The sequence below is a fragment of the Erythrolamprus reginae genome, chromosome 6 (genome assembly GCF_031021105.1).
Source record: "Erythrolamprus reginae isolate rEryReg1 chromosome 6, rEryReg1.hap1, whole genome shotgun sequence".
Taxonomy (NCBI): Eukaryota; Metazoa; Chordata; class Lepidosauria; order Squamata; family Dipsadidae; genus Erythrolamprus; species Erythrolamprus reginae.
In genome coordinates, this window is record NC_091955.1 from 5,954,548 (window position 1) to 5,977,952 (window position 23,405).

The 23,405-nt window shown below is 42.0% G+C and overlaps 1 protein-coding gene across 2 annotated transcripts in view; it reads left to right on the forward strand.

The window, feature by feature from the left end:
• The first annotated feature begins 1,389 nt into the window (after positions 1 to 1,389).
• Positions 1,390 to 23,405, forward strand: part of COG5 (component of oligomeric golgi complex 5) — a 138,936-nt gene continuing 116,920 nt past the window's right edge. For both annotated transcript variants that reach the window (XM_070755153.1, XM_070755154.1), the window contains exons 1-6: positions 1,390 to 1,505; positions 4,152 to 4,291; positions 5,647 to 5,704; positions 14,513 to 14,567; positions 14,661 to 14,730; positions 18,563 to 18,683. In XM_070755153.1, the coding sequence (XP_070611254.1) occupies positions 1,427 to 1,505; positions 4,152 to 4,291; positions 5,647 to 5,704; positions 14,513 to 14,567; positions 14,661 to 14,730; positions 18,563 to 18,683 (523 nt within the window). In that variant the 5' untranslated portion in view covers positions 1,390 to 1,426. The remainder of the gene's footprint in view (positions 1,506 to 4,151; positions 4,292 to 5,646; positions 5,705 to 14,512; positions 14,568 to 14,660; positions 14,731 to 18,562; positions 18,684 to 23,405) is intronic.

The window sequence follows — 23,405 nt, forward strand, 5'->3', positions numbered from 1 at the left end:
GCCTACAGTCCCATCATCATTTATGTGTATGTTTGTTTGTTTGTTTATTATTATTATCATTATTATGTTGATGTTTATTTATTTATTTGTTTGTTTATACAAAGATATAACAATATTTATATAGCTAATACTAATAAAAGAGAAACTAACACCCTTGAAAATGTCCAAAGATACTTCACCAGAAGAGCCCTTCACTCCTCCTCCTGTAACAGAATACTGTATGAAACTAGACTTACAATCCTGGATCTAGAAAGCTTAGAACTACGACGTCTTAACTACGATCTAAGTATTGCCCACAAGATCATATGCTGCAACGTCCTGCCTGTCAACGACTACTTCAGCTTCAACCACAACAACACAAGATCACACAACAGATTCAAACTTAATATTAACTTGACTGTAAAAATAGGCTTTAGTAATCTAGTTTTCGAAGCGTGGAACTCATTACCGGACTCCGTAGTGTCATCCCCTAACCCCCAACATTTTACCCTTAGACTATCCACGGTTGACTTCTTCAGATTCCTAAGAGGTCAGTAAGGGGCGTGCATCCCCTGTCCAATTGTCTCTCCTATATCTCCTAAATCTTTTATTCCATCCCTATATCTTTTCCTCTATCCTTCATTGACATATTTTATTCTTATTTCTTCTTTTCTATTCTTTCTGTGATATATTTTACTACAAGTATATTCTCTATAACAGTGTTTCCCAATCTTGACAACTTGAAGATATTTGGACTTCAAGTCCCAGAATTCCCCAGCCAGCAAATGCTGGCTGGGGAATTCTGGGAGTTGAAGTCCAGATATCTTCAAGTTGCCAAGGTTGGGAAACACTGCTCTATAACCTTCATTGTGTACTGGACAAAATAAATAAATAAAATAAATAAATAAAATTAGAACAGGGCACGGAAGGTACGCTGGTGCACTTAATAAATGTTTATGTTCATTTATTGTTTATGTGTATAAACAATGTTATATCTATGTACGTACTTGACAAATAAAATAAAAAATAAAAATATCTTTGTTGCTGTTTTCTGCCCTCTTGGCAGTATCTTTTTTTTTTTACATTGTTACAAACAAAATACTACTAGATGCAGTATTCCAAGCGTGGCCTTCCCAAGGCACCATATAGTACTTGTTATTTATTGATTGCACAGTACGTTAAATTTACGTTATAAAGTTGTCTTTTGGGAATCAGAGGACCAAATAGAGATCCACTTTTAGGGAGAGAGAGAGAGAGAGAGAGAGAGAGAGAGAGAGAGAGAGAGAGAGAGAGAGAGAGAGAGAGAGAGGATAGAAGTCTTAGGGAGTAGACGTGCATATACATGTTTGCACTTTTTCCAAGCTCTATGGTCAAAATGCTACGCGCGACAGAGCAGGCGGCGCCCTTTTATGTCGTCACGACGCAGCTGGGTTCTTCGGATGCCAGCATGGAAGGAGTGAAAAGTATTGGCGAGACGGGGACGGCAGCTCTTCCCGAGCCGGGTCCCGGCGAACTCCTGGGAGACGGTGAGGAAGAAAGGCCGGGGACGAAGGGTTGTCAGCCGCGTTTTAATTACTTTACACGCCCCCCTCCCCCAAAAGACCCCTTTGGGTTCACTGGCCTGAACTACTTGCCTAGGGGGCTGCAAAACCCTCTGCCGTCGCTAGGTGGCAGGAGAGAGTCGAGAGTGGCTTGCAAGACTTCTTTAATGCAGTGTTGTCCCAAGTTGGCCGCTTGGAAGTCCGGCGGACTTCAACTCCCAGAATTCCCCAGCCACCATTGCCATGCAACACATCGTTACAATGGAGTCAGTGCAGTGCACAGTTCTGGGAATTGAAGTCCACCGGTCTTCAAACGGCCAAATTTCAAAAGAGTAGAGTAGAGTGAAATGGAATAAAGAGTAGAAGTGGGGTGGAGTGGAATGGAATGGAATTCTTTATTGGCCAAGTGTGATCGGACACACAAGGAATTTGTCTTTGGTGTAGATGCTCTCAGTGTACATAAAATATACATTTGTCAAGAATCATGAGGTAAAAATAATGATTGTCATAGGGGTCAAATAAGCAATTAGGAAACAATATTAATATAAATCATAAGGATACAATATATCTTACTATTACAGTATATCCTCTATAACCTTCTTCATGTATTTTACTATGTGTATACCCACTAAAAACCCTCATTGTGTATTGGACAAAATCAATCAATCAATCAATCAATCAATCAATCAATAAACCATCAAGTCACAGAATAGAATAGAGTAGAGTAGAATAGAGTAGAATCCTTTATTGACCAAGTGTGATTGGACCCACAAGGAATTTGTCTTTGGTGCAGATGCTCTCAGTGTACATAAAATATAGATTTGTCAAGAATCATGAGGTAAAAATAATGATTGTCATAGGGGTCAAGTAAGCAATTAGGAAACAATATTAATATAAATCATAAGGATACAATATATCTTACTATGAGTAACCTATAACCTTCATCATGTATTTTACTATGTGTATACCCACTAAAACTCTCATTGTGTATTGGACAAAATCAATCAATAAATAAATAAATAAACCATCAAGTCACAGAATAGAATAGAATCTTTTATTGGCTAAATGTGATTGGACACACAAGGAATTTGTCTTTGGTGCAGATGCTCTCAGTGTACATAAAAGGCAACACACATTTGTCAAGAATCATGAGGTAAAAAACACTTAATGATTGTCATTGGGTACAAATCAGCAATCAAGAAACAATATTAACAAAATCGTAAGAATACAAGCAACAAGTAACAGTCCTAAGTGGAAGGAGATGGGTGATAGAAACTATGAGAAGACTAATAGTAATAGTAATGTAGCCTTAGTGAATAGTTTGACAGTGTTGAGGGAATTATTTGTTTAGCAGAGTGATGGCATTCGGGGAAAAAACTGTTCTCGTGTCTAGTTGTCTTGGTGTGCAATGCTCTGTAGTGACGTTTTGAGGGTAGGAGTAGAAGCAATTTATGTCCAGGATGCGAGGGGTCAGTAAATATTTTCATGGCCCTCTTTTTGACTCATAATAATAATAATATAATAATAATAATAATAATAATAATAATAATAATCATAATCATGCAGTGTACATGTGTATATATTTCAAATAACTTTCTAGAAAAAACTGTGTGCTCTTATTGGCCTCTGGGAGGTATGAAATGGAAGGATTTATACTCCTTACAGACAGCTGATCATTTGCATCCTTTTAGAGGGTTGTTGAGGCCACTTGGAGGTTTATCTGTATATCTCTGGATGACCGAGAATCTCTGCAGACTTTGAGCTATACAATTTGGAATGGTGTGGGAGTAAAGAATGGATTTCCAGAGGGGAAAAAATTGCAGACTATAGGAACCAGTCAGGTAATCCCAAGGACACAGATAGACCTCCAAGCGGCCTCAACAACCCTCTAAAAGGATGCAAATGACCAGCAAGAAATACAAATCCTTCCATTCCCCACCATCCTGTCAGAGTTGAAGAAGCTTTTTGGGTGGGAAGAGAAACATCTTCAGGAGGAAAAAACAAGAAAGTTACCTCCCGAAAAAGCACCTTTGGGACAACTCTGACATGGAGGACTGAAGATGTCTTAAGTTTGTTTTGTTCTGCGTGAAGCAAACTCAAAAATGACAACAACAAAAGGCATTGGGCCAGAATATCTCCGAGGCCGCCTTCTGCCGCATGAATCCCAGCGACCGGTTAGGTCCCACAGAGTTGGCCTTCTCCGGGTCCCGTCGACTAAACAATGTCGTTTGGCGGGACCCAGGAGAAGAGCCCTCTCTGTGGTGGCCCCGACCCTCTGGAACCAGCTCCCCCCAGAGATTAGAATTGCCTCCACCCTCCTTGTCTTTCGTAAACTTCTTAAAACCCACCTCTGCGCCAGGCATGGGGGAACTGAGACATCTCCCCCGGGCCTATACGGTTTATGCATGGTATGTTTGTGTGTATGTTTTCTTTTTAATACGGGGTTTTTAGTGACTTTTAACTATTAGATTTGTTTATATTGTGTTATTACTGTTGTGAGCTGCCCTGAGTCTACGGAGAGGGGCTGCATACAAATCTAATTAATAATAATAATAATAATAATAATAATAATAATAATAATAATAATAATGCCAACTTTTCATGTTTCTTTTCCTTCTGTGTCCCTTTCAGAATGTTACGTGGACTTTTTGCGGGAAGATTTTGATGTGAAGGCATATACCTCTCAATCCATCCACCAAGCTGTCATCGCTGAGCAGTTAGCAAAGCTTGCTCAAGGGATCAGCCAGTTGGATAAAGAGCTCCACTTGCAAGTAAGTACCCTCTGTTACTAATTACAGGTAGGCGTGAAATAAAAGGATGGCGAGAGTATTGCTTTCTATCTAGGGTATTGGATGGGCATCACGATCTGTTGACAGTCCCAAATTAATGGAGATAGGTACAGGTATTTGTTTGTTTGTTTGTTTATTTGTTAATTAATTAATTAATTAGAAACATAGAAGATTGATGGCAGAAAAAGACCTCCTGGTCCATCTAGTCTGCCCTTACACTATTTCCTGTATTTTATCTTAGGATGAATATGTATTTATCCCAGATATGTTTAAATTCAGTTTCTGTGGATTTACCAACCACGTCTGCTGGAATTTTGTTCCAAGGATCTACTACTCTTTCAGTCAAATAATATTTTCTCACGTTGCTTCTGCTCTTTCCCCCAACTAACCTCAGATTGTGTCCCCTTGTTCTTGCGTTCACATTCCTATTAAAAACACTTCCCTCCTGAAACTTATTTAATCCTTGAACATATTTAAATGTTTCGATCATGTCCTCCCCCCATTCCCTTCTGTCCTCCAGACTATACAGATTGAGTTCTTTAAGTCTTTCCTGATACGTTTTATGCTTAAAATTTTCTACTATTTTTGTAACCCGTCTTTGGAACCATTCAATTTTATCAATAACTTTTTGTAGGTGAGAACTGAGCACAGTATTCCAAATGTGGTCTCACCAGCGCTCTATACAGCGGGATCACAATCTCCCTCTTCCTCCTTGTTATACCTCTAGCTATGCAGCCAAGCATTCTACTTGCTTTCCCTACCGCCTGACCACACTGTTCACCCATTTTGAGACGGTCAGAAATCACTACCCCTAAATCCTTCTCTTGTGAAGTTTTTGCTAGCACAGAACTGCCAATACAATACTCAGATTGAGGATTCCTTTTCCCCGAGTGCATTATTTCACATTTGGAAACATTAAACTGCAGTTTCCATTGCTTTGACCACTTATTTATTTATTGTATTTATATGCTGCTCACTCCAAATGGACTCTGAGCGCAGTTGACCTCATGCTTTTCCGAATCAACTTTTTGTTCTGATTTCAAAAATGTTTATAGTTTTTCTGTAGCAGGTATAATTTCCACACAGCAGCATCCTTATGGCTAGATATAAGGCAGTGTTTCCCAACCTTGGCATCTTGAAGAGATCTGGACTTCAACTCCAAGAATTCTGGCTGGGGAATTCTGGGAGTTGAAGCCCAGATCTCTTCAAGTTGCCAAGGTTGGGAAACACTGATATAAGGTATACAATAAAACATGAGGTTGGCCGTTTTGGGACTGCTGTCTTCTGAAATATAAATTACTTTTTGTAGACTTCTGATTGATATTTTCCCTTCTAAGGTCGTCGCAAGGCACGAGGACTTACTGGCACAAGCAACTGGCATAGAATCTTTGGAAGGTAAGCATCTTTCGTTTATTGTAAAATTTACTAAGCCCCTACAAATGTGCTTCAGTGAAGGCCTTCCAATAAGGTCCAGGAGGGAAGTGTTTTTAATAGGAAAGTGAACACAAGAACAAGGGGGCACAGTCTGAAGTTAGTTGGGGGAAAGATCAAAAGCAACATGAGAAAATATTATTTCACTGAAAGAGTAGTAGATCCTTGGAACAAACTTCCAGCAGACGTGGTTGGTAAATCCACAGTAACTGAATTTAAACATGCCTGGGATAAACATATATCCATCCTAAGATTAAATCCAGAAAATAGTATAAGGGCAGACTAGATGGACCATGAGGTCTTTTTCTGCCGTCAGACCTCTATGTTTCTATGTTAAACCAGTCTTACGTTCGAAATCGTTGTTTCTCAAACTTACTCTGTGGACGTCAACTCCCAGAATTCCTCAGCTAGCGATTGTAACTTGGAACGGTCACTAAACGAACTGTTGTAAATCAAGGATTACCTGTACAGTGGTACCTCTACTTACGAACTTAATTCGTTCCGTGACCAGGTTCTTCAGTAGAAAACTTTGTAAGAAGAAGCCATTTTTCCCATAGGAATCAGTGTAAAAGCAAATAATGCGTGCGATTGGGGAAACCACAGGGAGGGTGGAGGCCCTGTTTCCTCCCAGGAGATTCCCAGAGAGGCCCCACGGAGGCTTCTCCCCACCTTTTCCGACCCTGTTTCCTCCCAGGAGATTCCTAGAGAGGCCCCACGGAGGCTTCTCCCTGCCTTTTCCGGTAACAGTTTCGGAGGTTCAGGTTTGTAAGTGGAAAATGGTTCTTGAGAAGAGGCAAAAAAATCTTGAACACTCGGTTCTTATCTAGAAAAGTTCGTAAGTAGAGGCCTTCTTAGGTAGAGGTGCCACGTTATTCTGTTTTTGACCCCTTTCAAACCTGAATGGGTTGCGCTTATTTATATTGCCAGCAGGTTGCGCTGTTCTCAACTGATTCCCTGCATGTAACTTTTCTGCCTATGTGGAAACACTGCTCTATATACACTGCTGAAAAAAATAAAGGGAACACTTAAACAACAGAATACAGTGGTACCTCATGATACGAACCTCTCGTCTTACGAACAACCCGAGATACAAACCCGGGGTTCAGAAATTTTTTGCCTCTTCTTACAAACTTTTTCCTTCTTATGAACCCGCCGCCGCTGCCTCTTCCCTTCCTCTTCCCTTCTCTTCCATTCCTCTCCTTTTCCTCTTCCTCTTTCCTTCCCTTCCTTCCCTTCCATCCCTCTCCTCTTCTCTTCCTCTTCTCCTTCCCTTCCATTCCTCTCCTTTTCCTCTTCCTCTTTCCTTCCCTTCCATTCCTCTCCTCTTCCTCTTCCTTTTCCCTTCCATCCCTCTTCTCTTCTTCTTCCCCTTCCCTTCCTTTCCTCTTCCTCTTCCCTTCTATTCCATTCTTCTTCTCTTCCTCTTCCTCTTCCTTTTCCCTTCCATCCCTCTTCTCTTCTTCTTCCCCTTCCCTTCCTTTCCTCTTCCTCTTCCCTTCTATTCCATTCTTCTTCTCTTCCTCTTCCTCTTCCTTTTCCCTTCCATCCCTCTTCTCTTCTTCTTCCTCTTCCCCTTCTCCTTCCATTCCTTTCCTCTTCCCTTCTATTCCATTCTTCTTCTCTTCCTCTTCCTTTTCCCTTCCATCCCTCTTCTCTTCTTCTTCCTCTTCCCCTTCTCCTTCCATTCCTTTCCTCTTCCCTTCTATTCCATTCTTCTTCTCTTCCTCTTCCTTTTCCCTTCCATCCCTCTTCTCTTCTTCTTCCTCTTCCCCTTCTCCTTCCATTCCTTTCCTCTTCCCTTCTATTCCATTCTTCTTCTCTTCCTCTTCCTTTTCCCTTCCATCCCTCTTCTCTTCTTCTTCCTCTTCCCCTTCTCCTTCCATTCCTTTCCTCTTCCCTTCTATTCCATTCTTCTTCTCTTCCTCTTCCTTTTCCCTTCCATCCCTCTTCTCTTCTTCTTCCTCTTCCCCTTCTCCTTCCATTCCTTTCCTCTTCCCTTCTATTCCATTCTTCTTCTCTTCCTCTTCCTTTTCCCTTCCATCCCTCTTCTCTTCTTCTTCCTCTTCCCCTTCTCCTTCCATTCCTTTCCTCTTCTCTTCTATTCCATTCCTCTTCTCTTCCTCTTCCTCTTCCCTTCTATTCCATTCTTCTTCTCTTCCTCTTCCTTTTCCCTTCCCTTTCATTCCTCTTCTCTTCTCCTTCCTCTTCCCCAATCCCATCCACATCACCTCCCAGGCTACAGTTGTTTCAACCACCGAACTGAGCCAGTTTTCAAACTGAAAATTTCCGTCCGTCCTGGAAGGCGCCTCTTAGGTATCAAACCTAACACACACACGCACTTTCCATTCTGTTCAATAATGCAGGCTGTTGAGTCTGAATCCTGTCTCCTTTATGTGTAAGTGAGTAAGCATTGACAAACGTGTGGGTTGACACATACTGCCTCATGTCCGTATGCTGAGCCTTCTCGGGTCCAGATATAGAATTGGACTCCTACAGAAAAAAATGACTTTATACTTGAGATGCCAGCTGTAGCCTGAAAGGTACATCTGAAAAAAAAACCCTGTGAAAATGTAATTATTGTAGCCTTTGTTGGGAGGAAAATTCCAAAAGGGTCTTTTGATAGCCGAATGCCGTAAAAAATGTTTTTGTGTTTTCCTATTGCTCTTCAATTGTTTTTTTTATTTTTCCATTTGGAAATGTATTTCTACACTGTTACTAGCTTTTTGCAAATAGACAAAACGTATCAGGAAAGACTTCATGAACTCCATCTGTATAGTCTGGAGGACAGAAGGGAAAGGGGGGACATGATCGAAACATTTAAATATGTTAAAGGGTTAAATAAGGTTCAGGGGGAAAGTGTTTTTAATAGGAAAGTGAACACAAGAACAAGGGGACACAATCTGAAGTTAGTTGGGGGAAAGATCAAAAGCAACGTGAGAAAATATTATCTCACTGAAAGAGTAGTAGATCCTTGGAACAAACGTCCAGCAGATGTGGTTGGTAAATCCACAGTAAGTGAATTTAAACATGTCTGGGATAAACATATATCCATTGTAAGATAAAATACAGGAAATAGTATAAGGGCAGACTAGATGGACCATGAGGTCTTTTTCTGCCGTCAGTCTTCTATGTTTCTATGTTTCTACTCTTATGCACTGCTCAAAAAAATAAAGGGACCACTTAAATAACGCCAAGTAAATCAAACTTCTGTAAAATCAAACTATCCATTTAGGAAGCAACACTGGCAGTTCTGTGTTAGCAAAAACTTCAGAAGAGAAGGATTTAGGGGTAGTGATTTCTGACAGTCTCAAAATGGGTGAGCAGTGTGGTCGGGCGGTAGGAAAAGCAAGTAGGATGCTTGGCTGCATAGCTAGAGGTATAACAAGCAGGAAGAGGGAAATTGTGATCCCCTTATATAGAGCGCTGGTGAGACCACATTTGGAGTACTGTGTTCAGTTCTGGAGACCCCACCTACAAAAAGAGATTGACAAAATTGAACGGGTCCAAAGACGGGCTACAAGAATGGTGGAAGGTCTTAAGCATAAAACGTATCAGGAAAGACTTCATGAACTCCATCTGTATAGTCTGGAGGACAGAAGGAAAAGGGGGGACATGATCGAAACATTTAAATATGTTAAAGGGTTAAATAAGGTCCAGGAGGGAAGTGTTTTTAATAGGAATGTGAACACAAGAACAAGGGGACACAATCTGAAGTTAGTTGGGGGAAAGATCAAAATCAACGTGAGAAAATATTATTTCACTGAAAGAGTAGTAGATCCTTGGAACAAACTTCCAGCAGACGTGGTTGGTAAATCCACAGTCACTGAATTTAAACATGCCGGGGATAAACATATATCCATCCTAAGATAAAATACAGGAAACAGTATAAGGGCAGACTAGGTGGACCATGAGGTCTTTTTCTGCCGTCAGTCTTCTCTGTTTCTTTGTTTCTACTCTTATGCACTGCTCAAAAAAAATAAAGGGACCACTTAAACAACACAATATAACTCCAAATAAATCAAACTTCTGTGAAATCAAACCGTCCACTTAGGAAGCAACACTGATTGACAATCAATTTCATATAAAGTTGGGCACATTCAACTTTGTTCAGAACAAAGTATTCAATGAGAATATTTCATTCATTCAGATCTAGGATGTGTTTTTTGAGCCTTTCCCTTTATTTCTTTGAGCAGTATATAATGGACTGTGGTTCCCTTATGAATCGCGTCCTTTTAAGTAATTTCAAAATTACTTTTAAGTTTGATTTTTTTAAAATCACCTTTACAGGATACCCCAAGTCTGTTCAATGTTACAAATCTCCTCTCAACTGCCTTAAGTACCAATCAGAAGAGAACCTATACCATTGCAGACAAGATTACGGCAACGCTCTCTACATGGGGCTACCTTTGAAAAGTGTTCAGAAACTTCAGATTGTGCAGAATGCAGCCGCTAGAGCCGTTGTGGGGCTTCCAAGATTCGCCCACGTTTCTTCAACACTCCGTGGCCTGCATTGGCTGCCGATCAGTTTCCGGTCACAATTCAAAGTGTTGGTCATGACCTTTAAAGCCCTACATGGCATTGGACCAGATTACCTCCGGAATCGCCTGCTACCGCACGAATCCCAGCGACCGATAAGGTCCCACAGAGTTGGCCTTCTCCGGGTCCCGTTGACATAACAATGTCGTTTGGCGGGCCCTAGGGGAAGAGCCTTCGCTGTGGCGGCCCCGGCCCTCTGGAACCAACTCCCCCGGGAGATTAGAACTGCCCCCACCCTCCCTGTCTTTCGTAAACTACTCAAGACTCATTTATACCGCCAGGCATGGGGGAATTGAGATATTCCTTCCCCCTAGGCCATTACAAGTTATGCATGGTATGTTTGTGTGTATGTTTGGTTTTATTATAAGGGTTTTTAGTTGTTTTTATTATTGGATTGTTACATGTTGTTTTTATCATTGTTGTTAGCCGCCCTGAGTCTACGGAGAGGGGCGGCATAAAAATCCAATAAATTATTATTAATTATTATTATTAAGTCGCTGTCTAGTCTCCTCTTAAAAACCTCCAGTGATGGAACATTCACAACTTCTGGTGGCAAGCAGTTCCACTGATTAATTGCCATGGCTTTTAGGAGGTTTCTCCTTAATCCAAGGTTGTTTTTCCTCCTTGATTAGTTTCCATCCATTGTTTTTGAATTGCATTTGCATTTCACTCTGCTTGTATCGCCTCCAGTAGGGATTTCTTTATTATTATTATTATTATTATTATTATTATTATTATTATTATTATTATTATTATGTCAGTACAACACAGCAAACGAGATCACTATGCTGCATTTTGTATTTCATCACTAGTCGGGCGCTTCCCAAGCACCTAGGACTGTGTGATGTAGAGGCGAATTATGTTTGCCGATCCCAGTAAAGCGGCCTTTTGCAATTGACAGATGGAGATTTTGTCAATTCCGATGGTTTTCAAATGTCCGCTGAGATCCTTTGGCACTGCGCCCAGGGTGGCAAGTACCACTGGGACCACTTTCACTGGCTTATGCCAGGGTCGTTGCAGCTCGATTTTTAGATCTTCGTATTTCACTAATTTCTCTAGCTGCTTCTCCTCAATTCTGCTGTCTCCTGGGATTGCGATGTCGATGATCCATACTTTCTTTTTCTCCACAATCAGGATGTCTGGTGTGTTATGCTTCAGAATTCAATTAGTCTGAAGTCAGAATTCCCACAGTAGTTTTGCTTGCTCATTTTCGACCACTTCTTCGGAGTTATGATCCCACCAGTTCTTTGTTGTTTTTGTTGTTGTTGTTGTTGTTGTTGTTGTTATTATTATTACTATTACTATTATTATTATTATTATTATTATTATTATTATTATTATTTCACCCTCAAACCTCTCTTTTTTTTAAAAAAAAACACCCTAATTCTTGCTATGGAACTGTGCCAGCTTCACAATGCTTTTACAACTCTCTCTAAGTGGTTTACAGAATCCGCCTCTTACCCCCAACAATATGGGTCCTCATTTTACCCAGGAAGGAAGGAGGGAGGGAGGGAGGGAAGAGGGAGGGAAGGAGGGAGGGAGGAAGGAAGGAAGGAAGGAAGGAAGGAAGAGCAATAGGGTTTAGACATTATTGTTATTATTATTATTATTATTATTATTATTATTATTATTATTACTATTATTGCAAATCAGGAACAATTCTGGGTGCTCTGATTTTGGAATATAAACCAAGTGGGCCGTAGCACGTACAAGAAAGATTAATCCATCAAATTACCTATTTTCCTCTTGACCTGTTTGATGGATGCCGTCCTTTCACCCAAAAGATCCAACCGCCGTTCTTTTTCTATCAACAGTCGGACCCGAACTCTGCCAGCGCAGCCTTGTAAAAAAGCACCATCGCAGCTATTAATAGTAGGAGCTGTCAGCAGACCAAGGGTGCCTGAGTAACTGGGTTCCTATTTTTTAAGCCCTGCTGTTAACAGCCACTTGTCTTGTGTGATTGACGGTTCTGGACTACGATGAGGTTTGATTTGGGTGCATTGCAGGTTTATATTTTCCTGTTGCAGGGGAATTTCTGATATTCTCTGAACTTGCTTGGTTGTTGTTGGGGTTTTTTGGGGGGCAGACCTTTCATGATCCTCTCTCTCCTCTCCCAGTTAGTAAAGGGTTAAATAAGGTTCAGGAGAGAAGTGTTTTTAATAGGAAAGTAAACACAAGAAAAAGGGAACACAATCTGAGATTAGTTGGGGGAAAGATCAGAAGCAAGGTGAGAAAATATTATTTGACTGAAAGAGTAGTAGATGCTTGGAACAAACTTCCAGCAGACATGGTTGGTAAATCCACAGGAACTGAATTTAAACCTGCCTGGGATAAACATAGATCCATCCTAAGATAAAATACAGGAAATAGTACAGTGGAACCCTGACATAAGAGCTGCTCTACTTAAGAGCAACTCGAGATAAGAGCTGGGAGGGGAGAGATATTTTTGTTCTACTTACAAGCCCAAATTCGAGATACAAGCGCCAAGGAGCTGTCTCCTGAAGCCAAACGCTAACTTCCGCGTTCGGCTTCAGGAGACAGCTGCGAAGCGGCGCGCGTGTTTTAAAAGGTTGCAGCCAGCCTGCGGGGCTGGGGGGGGTGCTTGCAGCTTTCTTTCTTGCTCTTTTTCTTTCTCTCTTTTACCTTCCCTTCCTCTATTTCTTCTTTTCTTTCTCCTTCCCACCTTCTTCCCTCCCTCCCTCCCTTCACTCATTCCTCTCTTACTCTCCCCTTTCATAAGTTTCCTTGCTTCCTTCCTCTGTTCCTGTCCCTTCCCTCTTTCCTTCCTTCCTTCCCACCCTCCGTCCATTCATTCACCCATTCCTCTCTTGATCGCTTAAAGCCGGTCCCTGGTGCAAAAAGGGTTGGGGACCTCTGTCCTACAGGATTGGCTGGCAGAGAAGTTGAACATATGTAAATTTAAAAGTTTAAGAAAGTTTACAAGTTAAGTGAAAGAAACTTCATTATTCATTTATATGTACATGTACATTTCTTCATTAAAAACATGTCTTTCTGCATAATTTAGACTAACTTTGTGAGTTTTTTGAGGGCTGGAACCAATTAAAATTATTTACATTAATTCCTATGGGGAAAAGTCATTCGGGATAAGAGCTGCTCGACTTAAGAGCCCAGGTCCGGAACGAATTAAACTCGTATCTCGAGGTACCACTGTATAAGGGCAGACTAGATGGAACAGGAGGTCTTTTTCTGCCGTCAATCTTCTATGTTTCTATTATCTACTAGTATTATAATCTACTAGTTATTATCGTCACTAGCACTGATGATGTTGCCTAGTACGGTAATGAAACGTCTGCAAGGAAAAAAAACAAATTCAGAGAACACCAACGACCCCTCTTGTCAACCTTGAACTACAAATACGGTGGTACCTCTACCTAAGAACACCTCGACTTACACACTTTTCTAGATAAGAACTGGGTGTTCGAGATTTTTTTGCCTCTTTTCAAGAGCCATTTTCCACTTACAAACCCGAGCCTCCGAAACTGTAACCGGAAAAAGCGGGGAGAAGCCTCCGTGGGGGCCTCTCTAGGAATCTCCTGGGAGGAAACAGAGCCGGAAAAGGCAGGGAGAAGCCACCGTGGGGCCTCTCTAGGAATCTCCCGGGAGGAAACAGGGCCGGAAAAGGTGGGGAGAAGTCTCCGTGGGGCCTCTCTAGGAATCTCCTGGGAGGAAACAGAGCCGGAAAAGGTGGGGAGAAATCTCCGTGGGGCCTCTCTTGGAATCTTCTGGGAGGAAACAGGGCCGGAAAAAGCGGGGAGAAGCCACCGTGGGACCTCTAGGAATCTCCTGGGAGGAAACAGGGCCGGAAAAGGTGGGGAGAAGCCTCCATGGGGCCTCTCTTGGAATCGCCTGGAAGGAAATAGGGCTGGAAAAGGCTTGGAGAAGCCTCTCTGGGGCCTCTCTAGAAAGGCCGAAGGTAATCTTGGAACGATTCCGCCGCCGTAAAAATGAGTCAGCTGCGAAGCGTGTGAGATTTTGATCGCGCAACTGCCGCGGTCGTTAAGTATGGAACAAAAAGTCACCTTTTTTTGCCAAAATTGTAACTTTGAACCGTCTCTAAACGAACTGTTGCCAGCCGAGCACCCATCCGTCTTACAAATTCCACAATTCCCTAACTTATTTTAAGTTCTTCTCCTCAAACTGTGGCGGGAAAAAAAATCCCAGTTTTTCCCTCAGCCGAGGTCATCGTTTTGATCCGTTCTTCTATCTTTGGTGCAGGTGTCCTCGAAATGATGCAGACCAGAATCGGCGCCCTACAGAGTACCGTTGACAGGTATGCCAGATCCGTATGCCGTTGTTGGAAGTTTTTAAATTCTCGTGCGTCCCCCCGGGTTTCTAAAACACGCTTTCCTTTTTTTTGCGTCAGGATCAAAGGCAAAATTATCGATCCCTACAACAAAATCGTATCCCGGACGGCGCAGCTAGCAAGGCTGCAGGTAAGTTATTTTCTTTTCTCTCCTTTTTTCAGCAATATTTCTTTTTTGGGGGCGGCAAAAGAGTATTCCAGAATGATTTCCAAATGTAAAATAATGCTCTTGGGGGAAAGGAATCCTCAATCTGGTAAGGAAGGTTTACCTATTTGCCGATGACTCTAAAGTGTGTGAAAGGGTTGATATTCCTGGAGGCATCTGTAATATGGTAAATGATTTAGCTTTACTAGATAAATGGTCAAAGCAATGGAAATTGCAGTTTAATGTTTCCAAATGTAAAATAATGCACTTGGGGAAAAGGAATCCTCAATCTGAGTATTGCATTGGCAGTTCAGTGTTAGCAAAAACTTCAGAAGAGAAGGATTTAGGGGTGAACAGTGCGGTAAGGCGGTAGGGAAAGCAAGTAGGATGCTTGGCTGCATAGCTAGAGGTATAACAAGCAGGAAGAGGGAGATTGTGATCCCGCTATATAGAGCGCTGGTGAGACCCCATTTGGAATAATACTGTGTTCAGTTCTGGAGACCTCACCTACAGAAAGATATTGACAAAATTGAACAGGTCCAAAGACGGGCTACAAGAATGGTGGAAGGTCTTAAGCATAAAACGTATCAGGAAAGACTTCATGAACTCAATCTGTATAGTCTGGAGGACAGAAGGAAAAGGGGGGACATGATCGAAACATTTAAATATGTTAAAGGGTTAAATAAGGTCCAGGAGGGAAGTGTTTTTAATGGGGAAGTGAGCACAAGAACAAGGGGACACAATCTGAAGTTAGTTGGGGGAAAGATCAAAAGCAACATGAGAAAATATTATTTTACTGAAAGAGTAGCAGATCCTTGGAACAAACTTCCAGCAGACGTGGTAGATAAATCCACAGGAACTGAATTTAAACATGCCTGGGATAAACATAGATCCATCCTAAGATAAAATACAGAAAATAGTATAAGGGCAGACTAGATGGACCATGAGGTCTTTTTCTGCCGTCAGACTTCTATGTTTCTATGGTGAGAAGGATATTTTTTTATTTTTACAATATGATTTTGCAACTTCCACCCGGGCGTGAATTAATGATGGACAGAGATAACCGGATTAGGGTTTTTTTCTGGAGGGTTGCTATAGTTACTTTGTGTAGAAAAGGGGAAAACACTCCCAGAATAAATAATTAAAATCATTGCATAAGAATGGTGAACATTTTCTTCACCCCTCCCCCTCAAAAAAAACCTCTCAGAGGAGAGAAAAAGAAAAAAACCCACAATTGTTTTAATTGTTAATCGTTTGTTTTATATTGTTTTGCACTGTTTTTAGCAGGTTTTATATTGTATTTGATGTGCATTTGGTTCGAAGCCGCCCAGAGTCCTCTGGGAATAGGGAGGCATGTAAGTCCTTATAATAAATAAATAAAATAATAATAAATTTGTAAAAAGAACATTTACGTTTATATTTATGCCTTTTCTTACCGTAGTTATTTGTTGCTTTCTAAGTCAGTTTTTTAGCAAGGCCTGCCTCATTTTAAATTTAGTTGCAGCTTCAGTTTAGAATTTGGTCCTTGTTCATCGCTTTCCAAGAATTCCCAAAAAAAGTGTATGTAGATAGATAGATAGGTAGGTAGGTAGGTAGATGATAGACAGAGATAGATATAGATAGACAGAGACAGATATAGATAGATAGGTAGGTAGGTAGGTAGGTACATGATAGATAGAGATAGGTAGGTAGGCAGGTAGGTAGGTAGGTAGGCAGGTAGGTAGGTAGATGAGAGATAGAGAGATACAGTGGTACCTCTACTTACAAACTTAATTCGTTCCGTGACCAGGTTCTTAAGTAGAAAGGTTTGTAAGAAGAAGCAATTTTTCTCATAGGAATCAATGTAAAAGCAAATAATGCGTGCGATTGGGGAAACCACAGGGAGGTTGGAGAGGCCCTGTTTCCTCCCAGGAGATTCCTAGAGAGGCCCCACGGAGGCTTCTCCCCACCTTTTTCCCGCCCTGTTTCCTCCCAGGAGATTCCTAGAGAGGCCCCACGGTGGCTTCTCCCCGCCTTTTTCCGGCCCTGTTTCCTCCCAGGAGATTCCTAGAGAGGCCCCACAGAGACTTCTCCCCGCCTTTTCTGGCCCTGCTAAACGTATTTCCTGAAGTCGAGTTTAGAGCGGTTTTCTTTAAGTTTGTATCTGTGTTGTTGTGGTTGAAGCTGAAGTAGCCGTTGACAAGAAGGACGTTGTAGCAGATGATTTTCTGGGCTACGCTTAGGTCATGTTTGAGGCGACATAGTTCTAAGCTTTCTAAACCTAGGATTGTTGGTCTGGTTGCGTTGGATATTCTGTTGCAAGTGGAGCAGTGGAGGGCTCTTCTAAAGTCTTACTAACGTAAAGTCTTCTAGTAAAGTCCTACGCAAACTCAGTTACTCCCAATTACACTTTAAAGGAGAAAAGGTATTTTCTTTAAATAACGGATTAAAATCGTGACGTTAATTACCACGGGAGTAAATCCTTCTCTTTACAATTGCATAATTCATTCAGTGGTGCAATTAAAACGGTACAGGTTTTGAGCGAAACGGAGCCGTTAGCTTAACCGAGGCACGTAAACCAAATCCTGTCGTTTGTATCACCCGCGCGTTTTTGTAGCGCTGAATGGGTTTGGAGCCGCCATTGTGCTGTGAGCGATTTATACCGGCGGCTCCATACACACAATTAAAGTCATGAAGCGAGTTCATTTAGCCGAAGATTTAATTGCACAAGAAAAACTAGCCGGTGGAAAGGGGGGTCACTTTTCCCTGACCACGTAAGTTGAAAGCCACGCTAGGCTGGTAATGGATGAGCAAGATTTGGCTTTTGAAGTGTTAACTACGAGGAGCAAATTGGGAGCATCCACTTTGGTTTGACATTTGGAGTGTGGTATTTAATCTCCACAGTTTAATAGAAGCATAGAAGATTGATGGCAGAAAAAGACCTCATGGTCCATCTAGTCTGCCCTTATACTATTTCCTGTATTTTATCTTAGGATGGATATACATCCCAGGCATGTTTAAATTCAGTTACTGTGGATTTACCAACCCTGTCTGCTGGAAGTTTGTTCCAAGGATCTACTACTCTTTCAGTCAAATAATATTTTCTCATGTTGCTTTTGATCATTTCCCCAACTAACTTCAGATTGTGTCTAATAAATTGAATTGAATTGAATTGTGTTGGCTTTTTTTGGCATATTGACAGTAATGGGCTGCTGCCCCACAGGGTGGGGGTGGAATGCAGTGGGGGTAATGCTTATGCACTATTTATTGAATACTTAATCGTTTTTTTATTGTCCTTCCTTCTCCAGTAACTTAATATGACCCTTAATTACTTTTAAAAGCAGGAAAAAATTAACTTGTATGTTTTTACCCATAAGCATTTTAATCGTTTTAATCATGATCTAGAACTGAACTTTTATAGCGATTAAAGAAAATCAAGCTACTTGCCTAATCTGTTATCATACTGGACCTTGTGGGTTCAGTACAAAACCCTAAAATGTGACTGTGTTCCTCAACAAATAATGCTGTCTATCATTTATCCTATTCAAATATGTGATTTAATCAACTGAAAAAGAGTCCAAGGACCTATTTGAAAACTTATCTTGGCCGGTAAGCCACTCCCACCTAGTCACATGACCTTTAAGCACCCCCATCACATGATTGTCAAGCCACTCCCACCTGGTCACATAGCCAGCAAGCCATTCCTACCGAGTCACATGACCAGCAAGCCACACCTGCAAAATAAGACACACCCACAGCGCGGCAGTAAAAACTTTTGGCAGCCCATCACTGCATATTGAATAACGAACGCTTAATTCGGTGATTTCTCCCCCTAAAGGCTGCTTGCGATCTGCTGCGGAGGATCATACGGATCTTGTATCTCAGCAAAAGACTTCAAGGCCAGCTTCAAGGCGGAAGCCGCGAGATTACCAAAGCCGCCCAGAGCCTCAACGAACTCGGTGAGTTCCAGCGGGGTCTCATTTTGGGGGGTTTTTTTGTATTTGCTTTTTTTAAGATTGTGTGTTTGCAAATTGTGTTCAGAAAAAAAAAATCTCGAATGATTCAAGGTGGGTCAAATGAATCTTTGGACATTAGCCGTACTTAACGTTTTCGTTGTACATTTCTCCGAATTGTCATGGGAACAGAACCGAAACGTGTTAAAATTGATTTTAGATATTGTGGGTGTTGCTCGTGTGCCGTACGGTTTTAGTCCTTGAACGTGTCTATCGCTAAGCAATGGCGTTTGTGATATGAGTTGCGCCCTCCATTTTACGATTCGTGCCACAGTTGTTAAGTAAATCACTGTGGCTGTTAAACTGATGGTTGTGGCCTCCCCTGATAAACTTGTCAGAAAGTGACAAATTGATAAACATATCACCCCGGGACAATGCAACGGTCATAAATATGAATCAGTTGCCATGCCTCTGAATTTTGATATGTGTGTTTATGTTGTTTATGTTTATTACATTTGTATGCCGCCCCTTTCCGTAGACTCGGGGCGGCTCACAACACAATAAAAACAGTTCATGACAAATCTAATAATTTACAATTTAAGATATTTTAAAAACCCCATTATTAAGCAGACATACACACAAGCATACCATACGTAAATTGTATAGGCCCAGGGGAGATATTTCAGTTCCCCCATGCCTGACGACAAAGGTGGGTTTTAAGGAGTTTACGAAAGGCAAGGAGGGTAGGGGCAGTTCTAATCTCTGGGGGGAGCTGGTTCCAGAGAGTCGGGGCCGCCATAGAGAAGGCTCTTCCCCTGGGGCCCGCCAACCGACATTGTTTAGTTGACAGGACCCGGAGAGGGCCCACTCTGTGGGACCTAATCGGTCACTGGGATTTGTGCGGCAGAAAGCGGTCTTGCAGATATTCTGGTCCAATGCCATGAAGGGCTTTATAGGTCATAACCAACACTTTGAATTGTGACCGGAAATTGATCGGCAACCAATGCAGACTGTGGAGTGTTGGAATAACATGGGCATATTTGGGGAAGCCCATGATTGCTCTCGCAGCTGCATTCTGCACGATCTGAAGTTTCCGAACACTTTTCAAAGGTAGCCCCATGTAGAGAGCATTACAGTAGTCGAGCCTCGAGGTGATGAGGGCATGAGTGACTGTGAGCAGTGACTCCCAATCCAAATAGGGCCGCAACTGGTGCACCAGGCGAACCTGGGCAAACGCCCCCCTCGCCACAGCCGAAAGATGTTTCTCTAATGTGAGCTGTGGATTGAGGACGCCCAAGTTGCAGACCCTCTCTGGGGGGGTCAATAATTCCTCCCCCTAGGGTGATGGACGAACAGGTGGGATTGTCCTTGGGAGGCAAAACCCACAGCCACTCCGTCTTATCAGGGTTGAGTTTGAGTCTGTTGACACCCATCTAGTCCCCAACAGCCTCCAGCCTCTAGTGTGACCACAGAGATGCTCATAATGGTAATAAGTGTGAAGAAGGCCACGAGTCACTGTTTTCAGTGCTGTTTTAAATTTGAAAGGTCATTAAATGGTCATTAAACATTTACATTTCCAAATGTAAAATAATGCAGCTGGGGAAAAGGAATCCTTAATCTGAGTATTGCATTGGCAGTTCTGTGTTAGCAAAAACTTCAGAAGAGAAGGATTTAGGGGTCGTGATTTCTGACAGTCTCAAAATGGGTGAGCAGTGTGGTCGGGCGGTAGGAAAAGCAAGTAGGATGCTTGGCTGCATAGCTAGAGGTATAACAAGCAGGAAGAGGGAGATTGTGATCCCCTTATATAGAGCGCTGGTGAGACCCCATTTGGAAGACTGTGTTCAGTTCTGGAGACCTCACCTACAAAAAGATATTGACAAAATTGAATGGGTCCAAAGACGGGCTACAAGAATGGTGGAAGGTCTTAAGCAGAAAACGTATCGGGAAAGACTTAATGAACTCAATCTGTATAGTCTGGAGGACAGAAGAGAAAGGGGGGACACGATCAAAACATTTAAATATTATTATTATTATTATTATTATTATTATTATTATTATTATTATTATTATTTATTAGATTTGTATGCTGCCCCTCTCCGAAGACTCGGGGAGGCTCACAACAATAGTAAAAACAATGTCAAAGAACAAATCTAATATTAAAAGAAACACATATAAAAACCCTCATTTAAAACCAAACAACATATACATACCAATCATAAAATATAAAAGCCTAGGGAGGTGTCTCAGTTCCCCCATGTCTGGCGATATAGGTGGGTCTTGAGTAATTTACGAAAGACAAAGAGGGTGGGAGCAGTTCTGATCTCCTGGGGGAGTTGATTCCAGAGGGCCGGGGCCACCACAAATATGTTAAAGGGTTAAATAAGGTTCTGGAGGGAAGTGTTTTTAATAGGAAAGTGAACACAAGAACAAGGGGGCACAATCTGAGGTTAGTTGGGGGAAAGATTGGAAGTAACATGAGAAAATACTATTTGACTGAAAGAGTAGTAGATGCTTGGAACAAATTTCCAGCAGACAAGAACTGAATTGAAACATGCCTGGGATAAACATAGATCCATCCTAAGATAAAATACAGGAAACAGTATAAGGGCAGACTAGATGGACCATGAGGTCTTTTTCTGCCGTCAATCTTCTATGTTTCTATGTTTGTATGAGTGATAGTGTTGCTATAGAAATAAGAGCACATGGGTCTTCCTTAGTGAAAAATCCCACAAGGGACTGCGGTGCAGAATTATTCTGGGTGGGGGGCATTGCGCACATGCCCAGGGGTAGTGCGGGGCTGCGCATGGATGGGGGAGGGAATGGGTGTAGGCACCTGCGTGCTTTGTTAGCAAACCCTTTTGGCACGCGAACCGGAACAGATTCGCCATCACCTGGCTAATGGATGCTTTGAGTGGTGCGGTGGCCTAGCTGTGGAGCTCTCGCCTCACAATCCGGAGGCAGTAAATTCAATCCTAGGAAGAAGTAGATATTCCTCTCTCTGGGCAGAATATATCCGAGGAACAAAATTCCGCATTGGCGACAGGAATGGCATCCAGCCATTGGACCAGAGTACCTCCGGAACCGCCTGCTACCGCACAAATCCCTGCGACCGATAAGGTCCCACGGAGTTGGCCTTCTCCGGGTCCCGTCGATCAAACAATGTCATTTGGTGGGGCCCAGGGGAAGAGCCTTCTCTGTGGCAGCCCCGGCCCTCTGTAATCAACTCCCCCCCGAAGATTAAAACTGCCCCCACACTCCTTGTCTTTCGTAAATTACTCAAGCCAGGCATGGGAGAGTTGAGACACCTTTTCCCCAGGCTTTTTTATATTTATGTTTGGGTATGTATATGTTGTTTGCTTTTTAAAATATGATAGGGTTTTATGTGCTTTTTAATATTAGATTTGTTTTCGCTGGAATATTGTTTTTATTATTGTTGTGAGCCGCCCCGAGTCTTCGGAGAGGGGCGGCATACAAATCTAATAAATTGAATTGAATGGAAACACTCAGCTCTATTCCGTTGCCCAGACTCCACTCCGCAGGGGATTATGGGGTCATTAAAAGATGACGACAGGGTGATGGATGCTTTGTAAAGTTCTGTGCAAAATAATCCTCGTTGGGTAGCTTTGAGCTCATAGCATTTTAAAAATGGACGTGGAATGGGGTTGGGTATGGCAAAATTTGCATAACCTTGAGTAAATTTTATTGTGGGACACAAAAGTTATCTTTAAAATATTGAATGGGTTGAGTAAGGCCAAAGAAATAGGTAGGAACGCCAGTTTGGTCCAGCGGTTAAGCCACCAGGCTAAGAGACGGGAGTCCCACAGAGTGGGCCTTCTCCGGATCCCGTCGACTAAACAATGTCATTTGGTGGGTCCCAGGGGAAGAGCCTTCTCTGTGGCGGCCCCGACCCTCTGGAACCAGCTCCCCCCAGAGATTAGAACTGCCCCCACCCTCCCTGCCTTTCGTAAACTCCTTAAAACCCACCTTTGCCATCAGGCATGGGGGAATTGAATCATCTCTCCTGGGCCTATACAATTTAAGTATGGTATGTCTGTGTATGTATGTTTTAATAACAGGGATTTTAATGTTTTATTTTTTAATCGTTAAAATTATTAGATTTGTTATGAACTGTTTTCTATTGTTGTTGTGAGTCGCCTCGAGTCTACGGAGAGGGGCGGCATACAAATCTAATAGATAGATAGATAGATAGATAGATAGATAGATAGATAGATAGATAGATAGATAGATAGATAGATAGATAGATTGATTAGATAGATAGATAGATAGATAGATAGATAGATAGATAGATAGATAGATAGATAGATAGATAGATAGATAGATAGATAGATAGATAGAAAGATAGATAGAAAGATGGATGGATGGATAGATAGATGGATGGATGGATGGATGGATGGATGGATGGATGGATGGATGGATGGATGGATGGATGGATAGATAGATAGATAGATAGATAGATAGATAGAAAGATAGATAGAAAGATAGATAGAAAGATAGATAGAAAGATAGATAGAAAGATAGATAGTTCTAGTCCCGTGTTAGGTATGAAAGCTGGCTGGCCGACCTTGGGCCAATCACTAGGAGGTTGTGAGTTCTAGTCCCGCCTTAGCCACCAAAGCCAACTGGGCGACATTGGGCAGTACTGTATTGGGTTCCTGGGGCAATGGTGGGGGACGGCATTCCGGTAGGAAAGATGGAGCTGTGCACGCA